This window comes from Drosophila novamexicana, unplaced genomic scaffold, assembly GCF_003285875.2.
Source record: "Drosophila novamexicana strain 15010-1031.04,08,12 unplaced genomic scaffold, DnovRS2.1 tig00001059-arrow-arrow-pilon, whole genome shotgun sequence".
In the NCBI taxonomy this organism is placed as follows: Eukaryota; Metazoa; Arthropoda; class Insecta; order Diptera; family Drosophilidae; genus Drosophila; species Drosophila novamexicana.
In genome coordinates this window covers 516,706-540,306 of record NW_020824837.1, presented here as the reverse complement: position 1 = coordinate 540,306, position 23,601 = coordinate 516,706, and the positions used below count along the sequence as shown (strand labels likewise).

At 41.1% G+C, this 23,601-nt stretch overlaps 1 protein-coding gene across 1 annotated transcript; it reads right to left on the bottom strand.

Annotated features, from left to right (window-relative positions):
• Positions 1-588: 588 nt before the first annotated feature.
• On the bottom strand, positions 589-23,534 carry LOC115765912 (serine/threonine-protein phosphatase 6 regulatory ankyrin repeat subunit A). Its single transcript, XM_030709658.1, has 18 exons — positions 23,145-23,534; positions 21,004-21,105; positions 16,157-16,258; positions 14,082-14,198; positions 12,234-12,326; positions 10,904-11,117; positions 10,542-10,837; positions 9,778-10,080; positions 8,275-9,702; positions 7,617-8,153; positions 7,333-7,539; positions 6,563-7,256; positions 6,057-6,143; positions 4,279-4,490; positions 1,924-2,052; positions 1,357-1,465; positions 795-1,018; positions 589-681 (listed from the first exon to the last, which is right to left on the bottom strand). Exons 1-18 carry the CDS (start codon positions 23,532-23,534, stop codon positions 676-678), a joined length of 5,250 nt encoding a protein of 1,749 aa, XP_030565518.1. The 3' UTR covers positions 589-675.
• Between the last annotated feature and the right edge of the window lie 67 nt (positions 23,535-23,601).

Here is a 23,601-nt window from a genome sequence, read left to right as displayed (position 1 = left end):
AACTAGAAAAAATTTAAAAAAAAAATTATTAAAATTAAACAAAAAAAAACGCCACAAACATGAAAAGCTTAAGGATATAAATTTAGTTAGGTGAAGCTAATATTAAAAACTTACTAGCTACCAAGTACGAATATAAATAATGCTACACACATCAGTTTCATCATCGACGAAGGGGTACTTCGTCATGTAGTTTAAGCTTAATTATAATTTATTAAAATGCTTGGAAGTTAGGCAAATTGGATGACTTCAATCGAGTTCAAAAAGGACTTAAAAAATTTACTTAGTTCAAATTATGGAAAACTTGTTTTGTTGTTTGCTTTGGTTGGAATGTTATATAACAAATTGTTTGTTCTTTAACTAAATTAAAATTAAAAGGCTTAAAAATTATCAAAAACAATTTCAATATTCTAGCTAAATTCATTTAGTTTAAGTGTAGCTTAGCTTAGAGTTTTTGTTTTGTTCAGGAGTGCAGCTTAGCTTTACAGTCACTTAGAGTTAAGACAGACAAATAGACAGTCGAGATGGGAGAGTTGGAGAGTTAAAGAGTAAGATGATTTTTTTTTTTTTTTTGCAGGGAAGTAAAGAAGAGAAGTTTTGAAAGAGTAGAAAGTAGTAGTAGTAGTAGTAGTAGTAGAAGTAGTAGTAGAAGTAGTAGTAGGCAGAGTGGGATGATGCTTAGACCTGTAATCGAAACTCATTTAGTAAGCCAATGTGTAAAAGCCTTAACTTATAATCCAAGCGTTATAAATTTGATTCTACTTTTTGGCAGCTGCCTTCCCCCTGCCCTTGCCCACCTGTGCCGGCCCTTGTGGCCCACCGCCGCCGCCGCCCTCCTGCGAGCCACTCTCCGCATCCGAGTCCTTGAGAGAGCCGCCCTCCTCATCGCCAACGAGCGCGCGATATTTTTTCGCAATCGCCTCCCAATCGGCAACATTCTCGATGCGATTCTGATTGGCAGCCGAGAAGCTGGCCTGAGAGCCCAGAGGCGACAGATGCACCTGGGACAGGGCCACCGAGTCTGAGAGAATAAAACAGAATAAGTTAAAGTTGATCTTGCGGAAAAGGGGGAATCAGAGTTGGAAGTTGAGAAAGAAATTTTGAGCTAGAGCGCGCCAATTGTAGAAAGAGTAGACGAGAGAGAGAGAGCTGTAGTTGATAAAAGAGAGTCATAGTTACGTAGAGATAGAGAGAGACAGTCAGAGAGAGAGGAAGAGAGAGGAAGAGCGAGTGAGTTGACAGACGAACGCTTGTAGCTACAAAACTCTTGCACCAGTACCAACATTGTGCGTAGACGTATTTTTCTGGTGGGGGCTCAGGGGAACTCACTCGTAAGGTAACGATACATACATTGCTCACCTTTCTTGATCTTCGATAGCCACTTGGCGCCGGCTTTGGTGCGTGGACTGGCCTGACGTATGCCCATCATCTGAACCAGACTTGGACGCTTCTTTTTCTTCATGCGTGCCTGTGGCGTGTGAGCGTAAGTTAGGTCAAGGACATGACACACAGGACATACAGAGACAAGAGACACAACACATTGATTAAACATCAAAAGCAGCACAGAGCAAAAAACTGAAGAATACAGCATAAAAGAAAGTGTGACCAAATGTGCAAAACACTACAATTCACAGGGTGGTGCAGCACAGGGTGCAGATACAGATACAGGCAACACACTTAAAGCATTTGTAGACATTTGTTGACATTGGTTGCAAATTAAAATGGGGCTTCTTCCCCGTTTTGCAGTTGTTGCCAAATTGCTTTAAATGGTTGGCAGAAAAGGTCAGCAACTATGCGAGTTCTGATCGATTAACACAGTCTGATTAAGTGTTTTGTTCAGCTTAGTAAGAGTTCTTGTAGTTATATCATTTTTTCTATTTAATAATATTTATATTTTTGTCTTAGCTCGAACACTTGATATTTTACCTTGACCTTCTCGACGATCCATATAAACCAGGTGGTAACTAAATTAAGCGGCGATGGCGCTGTTGTGGTGCGATGCATATTGCGTATAAGCTTGGATAGGCCAAATTTCCATTCGATGTCGGATTGTGCCTAGTGTTTCATAGGTTTTTCGCATTAAATGATCATATGATATGATGATGGGACATGATATATAGAATAGAACAAGAACACGACGATTTACACAAATGAGATTCATGATTTTTCAAGCGTTCACAATTTACAATTGTTGTTTCCCTTTTATTTTTGTTTATATATATTTAACTTAAGCGCTGCAACTGAGAAATTTCAATAAGAGAAATATACAAATGTAGACATTGGTTTTGCTCAACAATTTTTCACCGTATATACTTGTTTATATACACGTTTGTATCTTTAAGATACTCGAGAAATTGCTATACAAAACCACACGCATTTATTGGTATATTTTTTTTGTATTTAGACTTAAACATAGACATAGACACAGAAACATGCAGCAGTTAGTTTGTAAAGCATGCATTTGCCAACACTGGACACGTGTATTGCTCAACACTGGTCACACAAGCTACTTTCGCTAGGCTTTCAACTAATTCTAAAGCTAATTACACAGACGAAATTTAGTAGGAGTAGTACACACTAATTAATCTTTTTCTAATCTATAAGCGCGTGTTTTATCTGTCAGATACAATTTACCATTGGATATGTATCGAACAGATAGCTTTAATTTCTTGGAAAAAACCTGGAAGATGCAAGTCTGGGCAGTTGATGGAAATATGCCATACATTTTTTTAAGCTAAAAATAGTTGGAAATATATTTTGATTCTTTCTTAAAGTAGGCGAAAATGTTGAGAGTATGAGCCGTAAGTTTTCCTAGTTGCTTTTCAATTACTTAATTCTCTGTTGTTCATGATGGTTCTCGTTTATCTTTGATTTTTTCTCGCTTAGCTTCTGACTTCTCGCTTTACTTATGTTTCTGCTTCTATCCTCTCTTTTGATCCTTTCATTTTGCTATTCACTCGCATACTTGTTGTCTTGTGGCTTGCCTTGCTACTCGCTTTATTCTTGCTCTACGTCTTGCTATGCTTCTTGTTTTACTACTTAACTTGCTTCTCGTTTCGCCTTTTGCCTAGCATCTTGATTTGCTTCTTGCTGAGGATCTTCTACTTCTTGCTATCATTCTCCACTTATTCACCCAACCTACTTGCTTCTCGCTTCACTTATCTCTCATGCTTCTTGTCGCCTTGCTGCATGCTTTTCTACTTGATTTGCTTCTCCCTTAGTTGCTTTCTTTCTTTCTTTCACCTGGTTTCTTGATTTTACTTTAACATCTTGTGCTTCTAGCTTATCACGTTTCGCTCCGCTCCTCGCAAAATCTATTATTAAACCTTTTAAGCTTATAAACTAAGGACTCTCGTTGTTTGCTGAAAGAGACTTGAAAATTAGTCAGTTATCATTGAATACATAGCTTAGTTATTTGATAATTATGATAATATATAAGTATATAATATTGATATGGTATTTTGAGGAGCATAAAAGAGTATTAAAGAATAAACGTGGTTCATTTTATGAAGCGCCATTAGCAATACTACCTGAATTCTTTGATAGGTGTCTGACATCATAGCAATCAGCAGGTTAATGAGTACAACCACCGACACCAGCATGTATATGCCAAAGACAATTTTGAACAGATACTCAACCCAATACGGTTGAGTGGGCGTGGCTAAATTTTTGATTTTATCAACTTGCGTTTGCTCCGTCGTCGTCTGGCCAAACACGGCGAAGAAGAGTAACTCGAACGAGTTAATCGGATGCATGCGCACTGTGTCGTGTGTCGCGTTTCCGTATTCCGAATTCCAAATACCAAATTCCAAATTCCAATTCCGATTCCGATTCCAATTTAATATTTCACAGATACCAGATATGCCCCCCGCATTTATACAGATATATACCGAAATACCGAATACCAGTTGACAGTTATCAACCCCCAATATTTAATATAGGACGGACACAGCACAGCGTTCAGATTGGATTTGAAAAATAAAAAGATAACGGACGCCCATTTGACATTGTGTGTGGTTGGTCAATTAGCCCGAATAGCGTTCGTATCCGAATTTGATTTGGGCCCATTGATCAACCCCCAACAGCAACCGGAAACGTGCGCCAATTGCGTTGAATTTTCACATATAGACGGTCAAGGGGGTTGTTATCACAGCAATAAAAAAATTGTAATTCAAATCAAAATTGGTTGATTAAGTTTAAGTTTAAGTTTAAGGGAAGAGAGAGAGAGAGAAAAAGGGGGAGAGAGAGTGTTTGCGATTAGTGGAGATTGTCAATACAAACCTGTATGCGCTGATAAGTATCCGACATCATGGCAATTAGCAGGTTAATGAGTACAACCACAGACACTAACAAATAGATGCCAAAGACAAATTTGAACAGCACCTCGGTCCACTCGGGACGCAAATGTCGCATGGGATTGATGTCCACGGTGGTCGTTTGTCCGAAAACGGCGAAGAACAGACGCTCGAAAGCCAGAAATGGTGTCATGGGTCCTAACAACGTCCAAAGAATTTTGGGTGGTTTTTGTTTTCTTTTGTTCTCTATAGGTTTTCTTTTAAATAACACACATTACAACACGAGCTAACTGTGTGAGGCGCAACTTGTGGGCTTGCTTATGCTGCATATTGTTAGATTGATTGATTGATATTGATATTGGCACAGGCGTGTGTGCAAGAATTCGTACGAATATTGGTGGCTTAAAGCAGCAACAACAGCAATAACAACAACACGTCAGGCATTCGATATTTTGTTCAATTATATTTTTTGGTTATCGGCCAACACACATACGACAGCATCGATAATTATCGATATTTCGTGTGGGTTTTCTTCATATGATTCGTTTCGCCGTTTTGTGCAGAATTTTCAATTGTTTTTTTGGTTTTTTTATGTCATATTTTTGTGTTTGCCAAGCAGCGGCAGAAGCTTTAAGCCCAGAAAATATCTTGTATGAAGTTCAATATTTATATAAATATATATATTTTGTGTTTCTTTTTTTTTTGCTGGCGACTTTGCAAAACATCAACATGCAATATTGAATTATTATTATTTATTTTAATTTGATTTATTTTTGTACACGTTGCGCAAATGTGTGAAATGCATTAAAAAAAATAAAATATAATAAAGGATGATTAAGCTTTAAATCAAGTTCAAAAATGAAACAAACGTAAATTTGTATCCATAATTTGAAATCAAGTTTTTCTTTTGAATAAAAAAAGTTAAGAAAATACAGAACTGTTTGATCGACTTTTGCTACAATTTTTACAGCTGTAATAAGTTAGTTGGATTCTTCAATTTCTGTCGTTAATCTTAAAACAATATTACGCTTTTTCTGGTCAAAAAAAATATCACTACTTCAGTCTGAGACACATTTTTTTCGTTTACTCGTCAAACTAAACGTGCTGTATTTGTAAGACTAACAATTTCAGAATCTTTGAAAAGTAATGTGTACATAAATCAAAAGTTCGGAAAAGTTTCTAGTACCAAAGTATTCTACATATATACTTTAAACCAAAAAAATGCATGCTCTTTAAAATATAAAGCATAAAAAACAGCAAAAACAAAACATTTACAATTAAAAAATATACAATAATATATATTAATAATGTAGCAGATGATACCTATAAACATTGATTGATCCACAACATCGAGAATGCACAAAGTATTATATAGTATTTATTTAGAACGGAATCCGTTGACCGTGACCAACAAAACATGCCTCAACGAAACGAAAGGAACTTAAAGAACAAGAACAAGAACAAGGCTAACATTGGATAGCTGAACGAGTAGGAGAGTATATTATTTGTGTGGGATTTGTAGCATTTGCTTTTTCCATTACAACTGGAAAATAAGATATGACAATAAAAACTTTTACACACAACATTGAAGGCAAGAGGAACAGCGGCCGGCCGGCCCAAAAATATGCTAGGACCGCCGACCTGCAGATAATTTATGAACGAGTATATATATAGTTAAGAATTATATGAGACAGAGAGAGCCCATATATAAATATGAGAGGCCCATGCAATTGAGTCTGAACGAAAGCAGTTAACAGAACTTACGATCATCTTTGTGTTTGCGACGGAATTCGCTGAAGCGACTATCGACATAACTCTCCACGGGCGGAGGTCGTGGGGTGGGCATATCATCTGAAGCATGGGATAATACGGCATGGTATACAGATAGAGATAGAGAGAGGGAGAGAGAGCATAATTAGTAGGGGGAGTTAGGCAGGGGTTTTAATATAGCAAGGGGCGTTGGGTGTTTAACACATGACGACATCAAAGAGGATTGGTTCAGTTTGGGTTTGTTGTACAGCATGCAATTGTTGTTGTATTTTGTGGTTGTAGTTGTATTTCAAAGGTGAACATTGAGCACACAGTTTCATTCAAGGCAGATACAGATACTTATCAAGACACATTGAACTTTAATAATCAAATCAAAGAGAATAAACAAAAACTCAAAGGATGTTGCGTAAACATTCCATGAAACACAAACGAAATATTCCAACCAAAGAAGTTTTAAAAATAATTAGAGAGAAAAGCAAAAAGCAAACGTCTGGACTTACCGTCACTGAAGTAGCCGCGATTGCGATTCTTCTTCTCGAAACTGCGCAGATCCTCGGGCGTAAAGTTGGCAAATGATTGATTCAACGCCACAATATGCATGGAGAAGCCAAACACAAAGATGGCGAGCACGGCGAGAAATCTCGCCAGATCCTTAAGCAGATCGCCAATGATGATGGCCCAGGGTCCGAACAGATGATGGAACGACAGAAAGTCGAGGATCTGTACACAGGCCAGCAGAAAGGCCAGGGCGAAGCACTGATTACGGCAATAGACCAATGTGGGCCAATACTCCTTGGAAACGAAGAGAAAGGCGACCACATGAACGCCCACTCCGGCCATGCCCAGCAGCAGGACGAGCACCTTTATGGATCCCAATCCCGATTTGTCCGAAGGATTCGTCAACTCGAACAAAAGTAAACCGCTCAACCAAATGAGCAGGCCTATTTCGTACCAGTAGGGGACCAGACTCAGACGCAGTACCGGATAGATGGGCGTTATGCCCACAATGCTCAGGTGTGTCATGAGGTATATGTGCGAGGTGAGGTAGGACATAAACTTGATGATCGGCACCTTGTTAAACTTGTGCCCCATCGGAAATGTGAAGCCAATCCATACAGGCGGGCAAACGATAAATGCAACCAGCAGCAACATTATCTTCCACGATGCCCATGTCAATGAGCCGTGCCACAGTTCCTAAAGCAGAGGTGTCGAAACATGTTAATTCTAGGATTAATCTGGCTTAAAGATTCCCATTGGATCATGAACACACTTGCAAGTATCGCTGGACCACCGTATGAGCAATGACTTCCTTCTGCTCGTTCTCGATTAGCACATCGAGAAATTCCATGTTCCGCTTGTCTGTGGCCTGCAGTATCTTGCCAGCGGAATCGGAGCCGGCGGCCAGAGCCAGGAGTTCCGTGGCCATAGCCTCACATTGTTTGCCAGCGGCCACCAGGTCCTTGGCGCGCTCCTTCTCCTACAATAAGAGAGAGAGAGAGAGAGAGAGAGATATTAGGCTGAATTCTAGCTGAGGAACCATGTCTCCTTGCGCACCTTGGTCGAGAGTGTTATATAGATGTTGGATAATTTGGCTGCTGTATCCACGGGTGCTGGGGAGACCAGCACAAACTCTTGTATTGGCTTATTATTGTGATTCTTGGACACGACCATCAGGTTGTAGACAAAGCGTTTGTCCTCCATCAGGCCGTACGTGTCGTGTTCTTTGTTCATCAGATAGCGCAACACCTCGTTATGACCCTCGGATGCGGCAAACCAAATAGCCGCACAGCCATAGTTAGTCTCCGACTTGGGGGAGGCGCCCGCCTCGCACAGCAGCTTTACCACATCCAAGTGACCGGCTTTGGCAGCACAATGCAGTGGCGTCCAACCATTTCGATCGGTTGCATTTATCTCAGCGCCCTGGCCGAGCAGTATCTCCACCATCTGGAAATGGCCATGCATGGCAGCGATATGCAGACCAGTGCGACCATTACGATCCGTGGATTGCAGGAGTTCCGCCGACCGACTCAGAAGCAAACCAACCACTGACATGTGTCCACCGAAGCAAGCCAAATGGAGTGGATTGTAACCCTATAAAACAAAGTTCGATTAGCAACCGGATTGAGCACTGAGTGATTGATGGGGACACAGCTAATCCTTGCCTTTCTAAAAATGAAATTAATATTAGCAAGGAATAAAGATCATGGCTTACGTTCTCCACGGTAGCTGCATCCACTTGCACACCCGCCGAGTTCAGCAGCAATCGCACCACATTCTCATTGCCCGAAAATGAGGCCAGATGCAGTGGTGTCATGCCCGACTCGGTGCCCAGCTCTCCAAACAAACTTTGGCCCGTGGGCGTCTCCGACTTGACCGTGGCCGGCACGCTGGTCAGGAGTTCGCGTACAGTGTCCGCCTGGCCGTAATAGGCGGCGACGTGCAGGGGCGTTAGGCCAAGCTTTTTGCTATTGATGCGAAGCGAATTGGTGCTCTTGAGCACATCCAGCACCTGGCCATGCCCATTCTGGGCGGCCAAATGCACAGCCGTGAAGCCGGCTTTGTTCTCCTCGGTGCAGGAGGCGCCGGCACGCACCAGAGCTTTAACCACATCCGCATGTCCGCCCTCGGCGGCTAGCTGTAGGGGCGTGGCATCGGTCAACTTATTTCTAGCTGATATCACGCCGGATCGATCGAACTTCATGAGCTCCTCGATCACCTTGACGGATCCCTGCATGGCAGCAATATGGGCACAAGTGTTGCCATCCTTACTGGTGGCATTCACCAGCGATGGATGCTGCTGCAAGAACAATTTGGCCACTTCAGAGTAGTTATTCTGTGCGGCGACATGGATGGGCTTCTGGCCCAGATCGTCTGTCGCATCGATGTTGGCGCCCAGCTCCAGCAGCAGCTGGCACACCTCCATTTGCCCACTGGCTGCCGCCAGATGCAGCGGCGTCTGCTTGCGCAGCGTCAATATATCAATCACCGCATTGTGATCCTTGATGAGGAACTTCACCAGATGCGTAAATCCATTCATCGCCGCCAAATGCAGTGCGGTGCGTCCCACCCGGGACTTGGAATTGATGAAGGCCTTGTTCGTTAGCAGCGCATCGCACACGTGCAGAAAGCCCCGTTCCGCGGCCAGATGCAGCGCCGAGCGCCCCTCCGTATCGAAGACATCGACCCTCGCATGATTCGCTAAAAGATTGTTGACCAGCTCCATGTGCCCCCGATGGCAGGCGATCAGCAGCGGTGTCCAGCCCACCGACGACTGTCGATTCATGGCCTTCTGTATGTCCGTGGGATTCATGTGCGAGATCATCTCCATCAGCACATCATTGTTGCCCGCGACGGCGCAATAGTGGAAGGCCGTCTCCAGTGCGTTCTTCGTCTGGAGCGTCACATCGGCTCCGTTCTCGAGTAGCATGCGCACGATTTGCTTATCGGACTCGGGTATTTTCACCTCCTCCTTGGTAATTTGGCAAGTATAATGCAGCGCCGTGGCGCCATCATCGTTCACAGAATTGATGTACGTGGTGGCCTTATCCGGACCGTGTTTCTCCTTCACCGTCTCAATCAGATGACGCACAATCTCCGGATGACACGACCTACAAGCCATGTGCAAAGGTGTCTCCCCGGTCTACAGAAAAGGAGGGAGAGAGAGAGTGGTTGATCATTTGGGCAAGTCCTCTTCGATTCTCGTTCTCGTACTCACATTGGACTTGTACAGCGGATCGCCGCCATCCTCCAGCAGTTGCATCAGCGTCGCCAGATTTCCGTGACTCGCGGCCACATGCACCGGCGTCAGGCAGTCATCGGTCGTCAGATTCGGACTCGCTCCGGACTTCAACAGCATCAGGGCACAGCGATCTCCATCTTTGACCCGTGCCGCAATGTGCAGCGGCGTCTCCCGCAGCTTACCCCCTCTCACATGCACATCGGCGCCGAAGCCGAGCAGCGTTTCCACAACAGCGGGCTTCGCTGACTCCACAGCTATATGCAGTGCCGTATAGTTATCCTGGGAGAGGGATTAACAATATTGGGGAATATATAATATAATTATTGTAATACTTCATTTTTATAGGCTGAGCTTGGTCCTAATCAGTTTTATATTTTTTTTATCTTTTTATAGAACGCTGGACGACCTTTCGATAAAAATGAGAAAAGACTAGGAATTGGATTAACATCAGGTAAGTCTTTGGTTGAAAGAATTCATGTTAAACACAAGAAATTTGTTTCTTAAAAGCACTTTAAGTTAAAAGGAAATAACTCCTATTCCAATAGTTAAAAAATGATAGCATGAAACTGTATTAGGTAAACAATTTGATTTTCCGGAAATTATAAAGTAACATTTAAGAATACTTTACATGCCCAAGGAGGCCCTTAAACATTCTATCACAAAATGATAAAGTTTATAATAAGTTGGCGCTGAGAAGGTAGTCGCTTCCAATTTATAGGATCAAAGCAATGTCTACTCACATTGGTGGTCACGTCCACTTTTTCGCCCTTCTGCAGCAGGGTATTGATGATGCCAGTGTGACCGTAGGCGGCGGCAGTGTGTATGCTGCGGGCGCCATCCTTGTTGGGCATGTGCAGATAGACACCCTTCTTGAAGAGCATCGTGGCGCACTCAGCATGGCCATTAAGTGATGCAATGTGCATCAGTGTGCTGCCATCCTTGGTGCGCTCGAAGATGCTCGCCTTGAATTTGTCCGCCAGGATCTCGATGACATGAGCGTGTCCATTCTCGGCGGCCAAGTGCATGGGTGTGCGATCTGTAAGAGGCAGGAGGGGAAAATGAAAGTCCCAACATGGGTTTTATTCTGCTGCTGTTGACTCACCTTGATTGTCCGCTATGGAGGCGGATGCACGCACCCCGTAGAAGTACTTGAGTAGCGCCTCGTCACCCTCGGCGGCGGCGATGTGCAGCGGCGTCTGGCCCTCGCCGTTCTGTGTGTCCACATTGGTGCCGTAATCAACCAGAATGCGGACCATATCGACGTCTCGCCGTCTGGCGGCCAAATGCAAGGCCGTGTCTCCATTGGCCGTCGTTGCCTGGTCACGAATCACGAATCACGAAAATAAAATATCAAGCTTAAGAAATTGCAGCGCTCAAATCGGAGGCAAACGGCGATTGCCATCGCTTCTCGGTTTATTTTTGAATATGCAAATCGAGTTAGCCCCGTAACAAGGCTAACTTAGCTAACTCCTTAGACTAAACGCCTGCTTCTGCTCCCGCTCCTGCTCAACCCTATCCTCCTTTAACTATTTTAGCTGCGTTTTCGCAACACTTTTGACCCACTTTGCTAGCCGGCTGATTGCGTGCCAGGCTGCTTGGCCCAAAGTCAACTAACTCGAACTTTAACTTTAACCCCTTTTCGGTTAATTTCATCAACACGCACTGCTCTTGACTCAACAGCTGTGTGCATGTGTGTGTGTGCGTGTGTATGTGTGTGTGCGTGTGTATGTGTGTGTCTGCCGTGCAAATTGAAAACAACACTAAAAACTTTGCCCCAATGTCACATCACATTTTGCACTGTTGCACTTTTTACGCTCTCTTGCGCATTTTCTTTCTCTTCCCCTCTCTAGATTGCGTGCACTGTTGCCGATTTTCACAGGCACACATGTGCGTAGCGTTGCCATCTAGTTATGGAATTTGCATTTCCCTGATTTATTTGTCAAGTTTTGACAGTGTAAATGCAATTTGCATTTTGATAATAATTTTGATTTGTGACCCTTGGGAACGAGAACGATAACATCTGGTCAGGTAATTTTATTAGCTGAAAACTGATATCTTTAGACGCATCTTAAGACGCAAATGCTAGCTTTTGATTTATGCCAGTTTCGTGCGTTTTGGCTTAAGGGGGAGATTGGCTAGTGATAATGCGTAACCTTCGCTTAGTAAAAATATCTTACCTTACGTGACTGTGTTCTACCGACAAAAATATTATGGTGGTGAGTTGTTAGCTCTAGAATAATTTTGTAATGTTCCTACTTGAAAGTGGTTTTCGAAAGCATTTCAAGTATTTCTTTACAAGTAACAGATAGTTTTTCTTTATAGCTCACACAAATTCCCTTGTAATTCCATATTATTTATATTTTATTCTAGAAATTTATTTATCTATTGTATTTCCTATGGCATCGTATTTTCGCAGCTTGTTTTTTGCTTACCTTCAGTTGTTCCGCCGTTTGTGCAGCCAAAAGTTCTCTGCACATGGACTGGTTGCCCGACTCCACGGCCAGCAGCAATGGGATTTTGCCACGCTACAAATATATATAGATACATAGGTTTAGTTAGTTGGTAACATAATTAGGGGTGCAATACACACACCCTCACACACACACACACACGCGCGTAAATTCCAATTAGCCAATTCATGCCTCAAGTGTTAATGGCTGCATGTTTTTGCCTATTTTTAGCCAAGTTCGCAACTTTTCGCGCGAACTTTGAACTGGCAAAGGCGCATGAGAGAGTCGCCTCTCAACCCCCTTAATCCCAGCCTATGCGCGCTCAGCTGACAACGTAAATCAAGTTGTAGAGCAACTTGTGACCCCCTTTTTTTGTGGATGGGCTGTCCCCACACCCAACTCTTGCATTATGTGTTTGTTGTTGGCAACGGGTTGAGCGCCCTCATGGAAGAAGAGTACAGAGTCTCTTCCATATAGGAAGCAGAGCCCTGCCAATGTGCGTGCCGATGTCATTGTTAGTCGAGCTATTTGTGGAGGCCCAAATCGAAATCAAAATGGGTAATGGGAAATGTGCATGGAAGTGGAAGCGGGAGCGGAAGAAGAAGATAGCGCCCAAATACTTTATCCAGCTAATTTTGTCTGACAGCGCCATTAACTGGTGTGGGTGTAGATAGTTTTTGGGTCTGGCTCTAATTGATTTAAATCAAGTTGCCGACTCGCACAAGTCTTTTGTCTAGACTATCAATCGACCCGACTCCGGCAAACAATGGGAGGCCCCCGTAAATTTATGCACTACTCGTCGCGTGTGTTCTCCAAATATCAGAGTAAATTTGCACTTCTGCACGTTATGCGACAAATAGTTCCGCATTTATGCCGATTCTCTACAGAGTTTCGGGCTCTTAAGTCTTTTCAATGCAAGTTAATCGGCAAACAAGTAAGCTCTAGTCGTGAATGCCGGGGTTGAGATACCCTATGTTCAGCTAAGACTCTCTGCTCCACACATGCCCAAGCTGAGAGTTTCTTCTAGTTCTTTTAGTCGTACAGCTTGATTAATTCCTAAACAACATTTGTGTTTTGTGTTGCCTAAACGAATTACAGGCCTCAGGGACTACACGAAAGGACTTGGAAGTTTAAATAAAAATATGTAAGTTCTTGTCATGTTAATCCATATGCCAAACTTCTCTAAATGTCTTCGAGACCTCAAAGAAAATAAATAACTAAATAAACTTAGACCAGATATCGATATATATCGTTTACTGCAAAATATGGAAAGTTATCGATAACGTCAAATAGGCTGTGCTACGAAAGAACCCATATTTCAAGTTTGAGATACAGATACATATATATACATATAGATACAGATACTCGTCTGTCTCGTCTGCTTTAGCTTTATAGAGTCCAAAATGTGTTATCTTCCTTCTGTTACATTCATTTGCACAGCTCAAAATTCCCCAGTTTAATTATTTTTAATAGGTACAGGGTATATAAAAGCGCTGACATTATTTTTGCGGTTTTTTTTTCGAGAGTTTTCCTTGTTTCATATTTTTTTAATGTTCCGGAAATGCATTTGCTTTGTGCTTTTTACATATTGATTTTTCACAAATCGTTTGCTTTATATGATTGTTGTTATTGTTGTTTTCGATTTGTTGTTTTATTTTCTTCTTTTTTTTTGCGTTTAACTTTTGTTTACGTTGGCACCGACTGGCACCTGGTTTTGAGTGTGCTTCACATAATGTTGACTGCCAGCAGCTCATAACTTGGCTATTTACTAGCACTTGTGGCTCCTGCACACACACACACATGCACACACAGTCTCACACACACACTTACGCCGTCTGCCTTCACGCGTATATCCTTGCCAGCGGCTGCGAGTAGAGCTCTGAGGATATTTGTGGCGGTGCCCGTTTGACGACTGGACACCAAATGCACCGCAGTTTGTGAGCGCGACTGTAAAGAGAAATAAATGAAAATGGAATATATATAAATATTGTTATGGGCATAATAAACATTAGAATACTTAAGTGTGCACACACTGGCTGTGAATGGCACGCACTTAGATAATACTTTTTATGTGATTTTTTATTTGCCGCCGAAAAGTAGGCAACAATTTTTAATGTTAACACTCCAGGAAAATCTATAAAAAAAACTATTCACTTCAAAATCCCAAATGCAACTGAACGAAGCAGCGCTCAGTATTTTGGCTTATAAGCACATTTCGTGTCACTTGGCTGTTTTTTTTTTGGTTTTTGTTTTTTTTTTGCCGTCTCATATCACAGATTGACAGCAACAGCGCTTTATAAACTTCCTGCTCTCTTCTGGCACTGACAGCTCCCACAATACAATACAGAGAGGGGCTGCGAGGTGTTGGTGTTAGTATTTGCCACGCACACCCACTTCAAACTGTTGGCTGTTGCTAAAACAAAAGTTAACATCTGCTTTGCATGTGTGTGTGAGATTGTAAGAGTGTGTGTGTTTAATGTGCCTAAGCTCTAGCTGTCTGCCTCACTTCGACGATTGCCTTCTCTTTCTAAGTGCTCTCTCCTGATAAACATCAGTAATTTGGGCTATGAGGCGCTTGACACGCCCCAACATTCAGACATTGCGGCAAAAAACGAAATTAAAATGTTGAAAAAAGTCAATTTAGAAATGATCGACTGGCAAATATCCTGCATAAACATGAACGATGACTGTCAAAAGCAAAAATATATGTGAAAATTCTCAAATCTCACCCAAAAGTCGTGTAAAGTATCTGGTTTTAGTTGTATCTAAAATAAGGGGGTACAGCTAAATAAACGACATGTTTCTTTTTTCCCAGAAATATATTATATATAACTATTTAATATTATAATAGAGCACCAGAAGTGCTTAACTGATAGAATTGATTCCTAATCTATGTGTAGTCCTAGTCTCATATGATAATGTTGTTCCTTTAAACAATATATTGGAAATTTTTTAGATATTAACCATATACCATTCTTACCTAAATCGTGCATATTGTAGCTTACCAATTTGTTTTCTCTTTCTTATGTTACACATACTCTTAGACTATGTAACATACTCCCCTCAATCTTTGTTCAACTTGGCATAGAAATTAAATGGTGCTTGGTAACCGCAGTTTGTTTACCTTAGCCCTGGCTTTTGGCTGGCGGACTGGTTTTTAAATTAGGGTCCCTGTAGCCCGGCATTAGCCCAAGTCTTAACCTTGTCGCCACTAATTGGCCCCTTAGCCTCTAACGTGCCAAAGTCACATGCAACATGCGGCAACATCTTTTTGGCTGACCTTTGCACACTGAAAATGCGTTTAATGGACTCAAGAGTGCTTGAACAACAATTCGTCATTAAATAAAGGTGACTGCAGCCAAAAAGTATGCATCGATTTTTGAAGCACTCGAATGGAACTTTAAGTAGTGCTGCCTAATTGAGCATATAAATGGATTCGATATAAAGCCGAGGGATTTAGTTTGGGAATTAATGTCAAAACACGTTTAGAATATATGCTAAGATATATAACAAATATATATACAAATTGAGAGATATAGATATAGATATAGATATAGATATAGATATAGATATAGATATAGATATAGATATAGATATAGATATAGATATAGATATAGATATAGATATAGATATAGATATAGATATAGATATAGATATAGATATAGATATAGATATAGATATAGATATAGATATAGATATAGATATAGATATAGATATAGATATAGATATAGATATAGATATAGATATAGATATAGATATAGATATAGATATAGATATAGATATAGATATAGATATAGATATAGATATAGATATAGATATAGATATAGATATAGATATAGATATAGATATAGATATAGATATAGATATAGATATAGATATAGATATAGATATAGATATATACTTACACCTCCGGTGGAGAAGGGATCAACGCCGCGTTTCGTCAGCAACAATTTGACGACATCCTCACGCGAATACATTGCCGCAATATGCAGCGCGTTGTAATTATCCTGCAAGACAAATTGAAAAGCGGAGAGAGTGAGAATGTGAAAGAGAAATTCATGGTGGGTGAAACTCTAAATCAATTGCTGAAATCATTCGACGAGGCTAAACTGGCACAGGTCAGCAGCTGTTCAATGGGTCAAAGTCAGTTCTTCGCGCCGCGCTCCCATCTCAATACCCTATTACTGCCCCTGAGCCCACCCCCTGCCCATGCACTTGCCCATACCCATGCTCTGCCAGCACTTTGCATGGCCAGGCCAAGAGGTGCGGCTGATTACTTAGCTTTCACGGCTTTTGTTGTTGTTGGCTGGCAATCTTTGCATGTGGACTTTCGCTTTCGGCCATTTCTTAATGGTCGTTGGGTTTGTGGCACACATGCAACAACTGCATCAAAACCCAAATTCTCGCTTAGCTCACGACCCAGCAATGCAAATTATTTAAAGATAACGACGGAGTCCAAAGTGTGATTGCCTTAGCACTTGGCGACACGTTTCCCGTGACTCACATGAGCCCAACGAGGGACGGGGGAAAAAGGAAGGCACTTGGCATATTTCCATTTATCGCCTTATATAATAAGCCATAACCCAATATGTTACACATACGCCGCATGGGCCAACCGTGGATTTACTTAATTTATAACTTGACCCGTGGACATTTCTTCTACTTATTCTTTTTATTTATATTTTTTTGGCTTTTTTTTTGCTGCGCCCGCTAAGCGGAAGTGAGTCGAGCTTTTTATAGGCGCCTTGTTACATGCATTAGCCACTTAATGCTCTGTCATGGGGCTGCTAGGATTTATAGGGAGCCAGCATTTATAGCGTATATGAGGAACATTATTTTTGCCTTTAGAAATATTGTTCTAATATGAAAGAGTATATTCAAATTTCTTGGAGCGCATGGAAAGATTTTATTCCGAAGGTGTCTATATTATACAAAAGATGAGATAAGATACAAAAAATAATCCTTCCAAACTCTCTCAAATATATCAAGCGAGACAAGAAAAGATATATGCATATATTACATATTTTGCCCAACTTTCTGGTTTTATACGTATCTCAAAGAGTATACATAATTCATGTCAAGTGGCTTTGCCTTCTCCTTAGCTTTGGCGTCTATTTCTGGCTACAGCTTTTGCTCATTTGCATAGAACGCAGGTTGCCAATGGGCGAAAAACCACATGAAAAATAAGAAGCAGAAGTCTTTGACACATGTCCCGATGAAAGACATTGGTTCTGCCCAGTTTTACCAGTTTTGCGGTTCGTAACGTAAAGTCAGGCAAATTTACACTGGCCTGCAAAAGTACACGTAAACTAAACGCCAGACAGATAATATTTCACGCGCCTGTTTTGCATAGTTTTTAACTCCAAATAAGTCTAGAGAGTGTGTGTGTGTGTGTGTGTGCGTTTGTGTATTGTTGCTGGGTTGTTGCGGAACGAAAGCAAAAACCGGAAACACAACAAAAACGGAAGCGCAAATTTTCCAGCACATTTTTGCGGCCCTCTTTGGCGCAGTCTTCGGTTGAGGGCGGGTGGTTGACTGTAAGACGACCCAGTTTTTGTTGTTTGTTGTGTGTAAACCTTGCGGAGCGCAACAAAGTATGCTACAGTTTCTTAAGCTCAACATGAAGTCATTCTCACACACACACACCCGCACACACACACTCTAGCTAGAAGACACTTAGAAAAATGAAATTATAAAATGTATTTCTAAATTATTTCCCGAGCTGATGTCAGCGCGTTTAGCATAGCGCACGCCCACTTTAGAGCAAGCATAGCATCAATTTAAATTAATTAATTTAGACTTAATTTGAGTGCCACACACACACACACACACGCACGCACACGCACACCTGTGCACTGTGCGTGCGCTCACGCATAACGTTTGACAAATTAAGTCTAAGCCCAGTTAATAGCTTAATGTAAAAATTGCACGCTGTCATCGCGCATGTGGCTCAAATATACGAAACTTACTCCAAATGCTAAGGCACAGGCGCCCGAATTCTGTTTTAATTAAAATTGCATAATACACACATTAATGACGCCATGTGAGCCATAAGGAAGGCCTCTAGCTGGGCAGAGCTCCCACTTTTCGTTTTGGCCATTTGTCTTGAAAAAGGTCAGCGCCAAAAAGCTGCCTGCTACGTACGAGGGTTACGGACAGGTGTATCTGGGCAGGTGCTAACTGGGCGTATTTCAAAAGTCAGCCGCTTGATTAATTGGCTTTTAAGTTGCAACAAATGAAGTCGGTTGACGCCTCCTTCTTTTTAGCTTCGGCTCGATTTGGCTGCAACCACAATGACATGTGCCCCTAGCCAACTACCCCACCCCAACACAGCCCCCTTTCAGGTAGTAAACACTCTCATTTGACAGCCTCAAAATGTTAATTACCTGTACTCATTACATCATTCCATTCCATTTCATTTGCCGTGCCCCGCACGTGTTGCAAGTGTCGTGCCAGTTGCGAATTATTTAAAAGATGTCCAACATTTAGATAAGCCATAAAATTATATAATGCAAAACACACCTCATCACACGTGATATGTAACTGCTTTTCCTCCTCTTCTGCTTCTGCTACTTTTTTAATGCGTTAAGAAAAAAAAAGCTCTAATTAAAAGTGCCACTCTTCACTCGTTATAGTAAGTTTTATTTCTGTTATAAATCATTCTGACTAGCTGTCAACATCATTAAGATTTCTTTTAAATAAACATGACGCATCTTTTGTTATGTAACACGTCAGCTCAAATTTACCAGGTCATAAGCTCTAGAGATTTGGCTGGGGTATACCAGATACGATCTTTACTACTTTGACTACAAACCGAAGTCACACTTTTCTTTGCCATTCTAGCTCTGGTCAGGATTTTCTTTTAAATTTTCTGATACTCTAAATGCGCGCGAAAAAGTAGGCTATATTTCTTATTCCAAATTTATGAGATCTATGTGTTAAAAACTATTAGCATACGAAATTAAAAAGCACCAAAAGAGACAAGGAGAAAAGTTTAAGCCTGTAAGACCCATATATAATATGTAATATATGGTATTCTAAACACTAAAAGCAAGAATCTTGAATATATTCCCGAAATTAGGCACATATTAGGAATAGATAGAATTTCAACTGCGATCGTAAAACATAATACATATATATATTTATATACTCTACCAATTGTTGCGATAAAAGAATTAAATGTTATCATATGATGAAAAATCCAAACCTCTTCAGGCTCTCAGCATTCCTGAATGAGAGCAGCATTAGAATCCATGTCTAGCATATTTTTTCTTTTATAGAAAAACTAATCTGCATATATTATAAATATTCATTTTTATACTCGCCGTCAAGCCGTATTATTCATAAATACCAATTAACCTTTAACATTTCACACGCCAAACAAGCTGGGAAAATTTCTTCAATCGGGTTTTTTATGTGAGTCTGCGTTGGGGCAAAAAAACGTATCACAATTTTCTATGTTTGTTTTGGTAATTTAATTCGCTGACTTTGCTCGCTTTTGGTTTGGCAACAATTATTTTGTAATTAGGTCAAGGATTTTTATCGCCTCAAGCTCAAGTCGAGAGCAGTGGGCCAAATGAAATGTGGCCAAATGTGTTGTAAGTAATTGTGGCATGCAAACATAATGCCAAATACCCAATGTCCAATTGGACGGTGAATAGGCCCAAATTGCTCACTTTATATTTGACGCGGAGTTCAATTTGTGCTTCCTCTTATTGTTGTTTACCATGATTGAGAAAAAAGGTCAACTAAACCCTTTCAACGTAACGCCTAGCCACCCTTCTTAAATACTCTTGTTTAAATAAGAGTATTTTAGAGTGTTTTACAACACTGCTTAAGAAATGATTGATTCCAATCCGAACTTTTATACTCATTTAATTTATCCAAGTAGCAAATCTTAACACCTGTTTTTATTGCTTAACTTTCTAGCCATGCCACATATTTCTTTATATTAACACATAATGCGACTTTTACAACACTGTCAAGTTCTTCAATGCCTTGAGGGAGTTGCATTGCTTGCATTAATGAATTTCGCTTTTAACACTTGGCGTGTGGTGTTGCAAGTTTTCAGTTTTACCAGTTTTTATTGCGTTATACAACACTGTACAACACTATAAGTATATGACGTCTTTATCCCTATCATATATTCATATAAAATACATTATTTTACTCCAACTTCGCGTTGCTCTTCTATCTCTCCAAAAACTGCTCACCAAAAATAACCTTGCAATTTTTCGTGGTGCCTCAAGGGTTGCAGCATAAAATCGGTGAAAAATAAATCACAGAATATGATACCCCAAAGACCATACAGCCCCCTTGAACCAAAATTCGGTGAGCCTTTGCGTGTCGCCCGAGCTGTTAACAATTGTTAGAGCCCGGACAAAAGGTTGGCCAAGCTCTCTTCGGTTGACCCACAGCGGCTGTTAAGTGGCAGTTGAGCGGCGAGCGTCGAGTCCCGCCGGCGATTTGCCCGGCAATGCGTGTGCGGCAAGTGCGTGGACCGCACCCCCCACCCTCCCCCCTGCAACGCTACCTTACAACTGCTGCCCTCTTGGTATGACGCCCACGCGTGAGATTTAATTATGCGGTTTTTATCGATTTGACACAATTCCAGCAGCGGCTTCTATTGTTTTTTTTTTTCTTTGTTGTCGACTTTCTCAGCTGGTTGCCTTTGGCTTAAGCCAAATACTCATATCTTGGTAATTTAAGACGACTTTTCTAACTTAAACCCAAGTCGACACCCGATACTCACGTTATTCCGTGCTCCGACATCGGCGCCCAGCTCAATCATGCGATCCATTATCGCCGTCCTATTGTCCTTTGTGGCGTACATCAGCGGAGTCATGCCCGTGTTCTAAAAAAAACAACCGCAGTGGATTATCATCAGAGATTTCATCGTGAACAAATGCATATTGGGAATGTATTTAAAAATGAGCTAAATGTGGAATAAAAAGGGTTAACAGATTCAAAAAAAACATATATATATTCAAGTATTCATTCAAATTTTATGTTACGCTTTAAAAATTGTTTTAAAGGCGATCCCGCAGAACTTTCAACTTAGCCCTTATAACTCTTTTCTAACTCTTATAGCTTTTTCAAAACTAAACAGATTTCTAAACGCAATATCATTACTTTATAAAAAAAATATTCTTCGACTTTTTTTCTGATGCTTATTTTAGGATTAGAATTCAAATAAGCAAAAAAAAATCTAAAAATTAAATTTTTTATGTTTAATTTTGTATTAAAATTCATGCCAAATATGTTCCTGAACTACTTTAGAGGGTTAAGATTGAGATTCTATCCGTTGGCTTGTACAAAAATATAGAAATATTTGAAAACTGTTTCTGAGGTGACCTAAATAACAAAGAGATAGGTTTCACATCCATTTAAGGGCAATTCTCTATATAGACTTCTGACTTATAATTAACTTTACCTGAACTCTCTTGAGATCTGTTCAGGCATTCGTTTTTTCGCCACAACTTTTGTCTGGCTTGCTAAACATTTTAGCACTTAGGCTAATTTATAATGCTCATAAAATTGGTTGCGGTTTTCTTGGCGGTCATCATCATTATTTTTTTTATTATAATTTAGTTATGGTTAATATTGCAGTTCTTTTCTTGTTCCTCTCATACATTCGTTGATAAGCCTTAATTTTCACCTCATTTGCTTGGCGCCATTTTCATTATTAAAACCAAATCAAGTCCAAAACAATAAGTATTTCCTAACCTTGTCTGGCAGCAAAAAATATACCAAAAATAGTCACCAAATGAGCTAAATTGGAACTGTATAGAAAAAAGGCAGTGTAGCTGAAAAGTACCCTGTAACTAAATTAATAAATAAATAGATACAAAGCAGGTAGATTGACAAGAATGTGGCTTATACCTCCTGTCTCTCAAATAAACACTATATTACTTGTTATCAAAATTGATTGTTTATGTTAATGAAATAAGAAGGAACAAAGATTACAAATTTTGACTTTAGTGTAAAATTGCAGAATTCCCTTTTTTGGTCCCTGCTTAAGTACAATTTCTTTTATTATGGTTTTCTTTTATTATGGTTTTATTAAGGTTTAAACCCCTGTTAAGATGGTAAATCGGATTAGTTTTTGGTAGATCTAAGCAAGTTTCACATGAAAAGCAAAACGAAATGTTAATAATATATTCTAGCTCAAAGTTAGTGTGCTGCACATACAATCCCTTGCTTATTTGCATATCTACAGGGTATCATTAGCTGTAACTAAAGTTGTATGTTAATGATGCCTTTCGCACAGCAAAATAATTTGCATGAGGCAACCCTTGCCCTGGTTGCTGCCCGGATCCCTTAACTCTTGTCTACATTCCAATTGGGCATTTACATTTTTGGCTTCTATATATATTTTTTTTTTTACCCTGCCTGCATTTTATTGTCAGTCGCCGCGGGGGTTGCCGTCTGTGGGGGGGCCTGTGCTTAAGACTTGCAACGATAATTTTATGTCAACGACTTTTGTGTTTGATATTTTTATGGTAAATTGAAATCGAAGCGCTTCAATTTCGATGCTTTATGAGTTTATTCCGCGGGGGAGTCGGCGCAACTTGTGGCAGGACGTCGCCTGCCATTGCCTTGGCAGCCAAACATTTGGGCCGCGCTATCAAATAACACACAACAACAACACACACACACACACAGCTACACACAGCTACTGTGTCGTTATTTTGGCTGGTAAACAACCAACAATAACAACAACTACTAAAATGCCGCCTCCGTTGGAGACGTTGATAAGGGCGACGTCGACTTACATTTTGCGCCGCTTTCGATGGGCTCCAAAATTGATTTTACAAAGTCGTCTACTAACACCCTCTCTCTCTCTCTCTCACTCACTCTGTCTCACACGCTCGCTCTGTAGTTCTCTCTTACCAAATCGAGCACTCCGGCGAGCGGTATGTGATTGCCATCTTCACCCGCATTAGCCACATATTTCTCCAGTTTCTTCAGCTCCGCTTCCATGGGCGTCCATTCGCTTTTCATCGCCAAGGCGAGCACCTTGTTCGCGGCATCCCGGATGGAGGCGCCCGCGCTGGGCGGCTTGGGCGCCGGGAATAGATCTGAATCCTTTTTGTCGCCATTGCTGGAGCTATCATCCTTGGGATCCGAATCGGCTTTGCTGGCGGGCGTGGCACGTTCACTGGTATTCGCCGAATCGTCCGGTGGACCCGTCAACGAGGATGGGGTCTTGCGTCCAACACCAGCACCGCCAGCCCCGCCGCCGGCACGCCCACCGCGTCCGCCACGCAGCGGCTGCGACATGCTCTGGGTTTAGGGCCTAACAAAACGCTCGACCACTGGCCATTACACAACCACAAGAGTAGGGCTA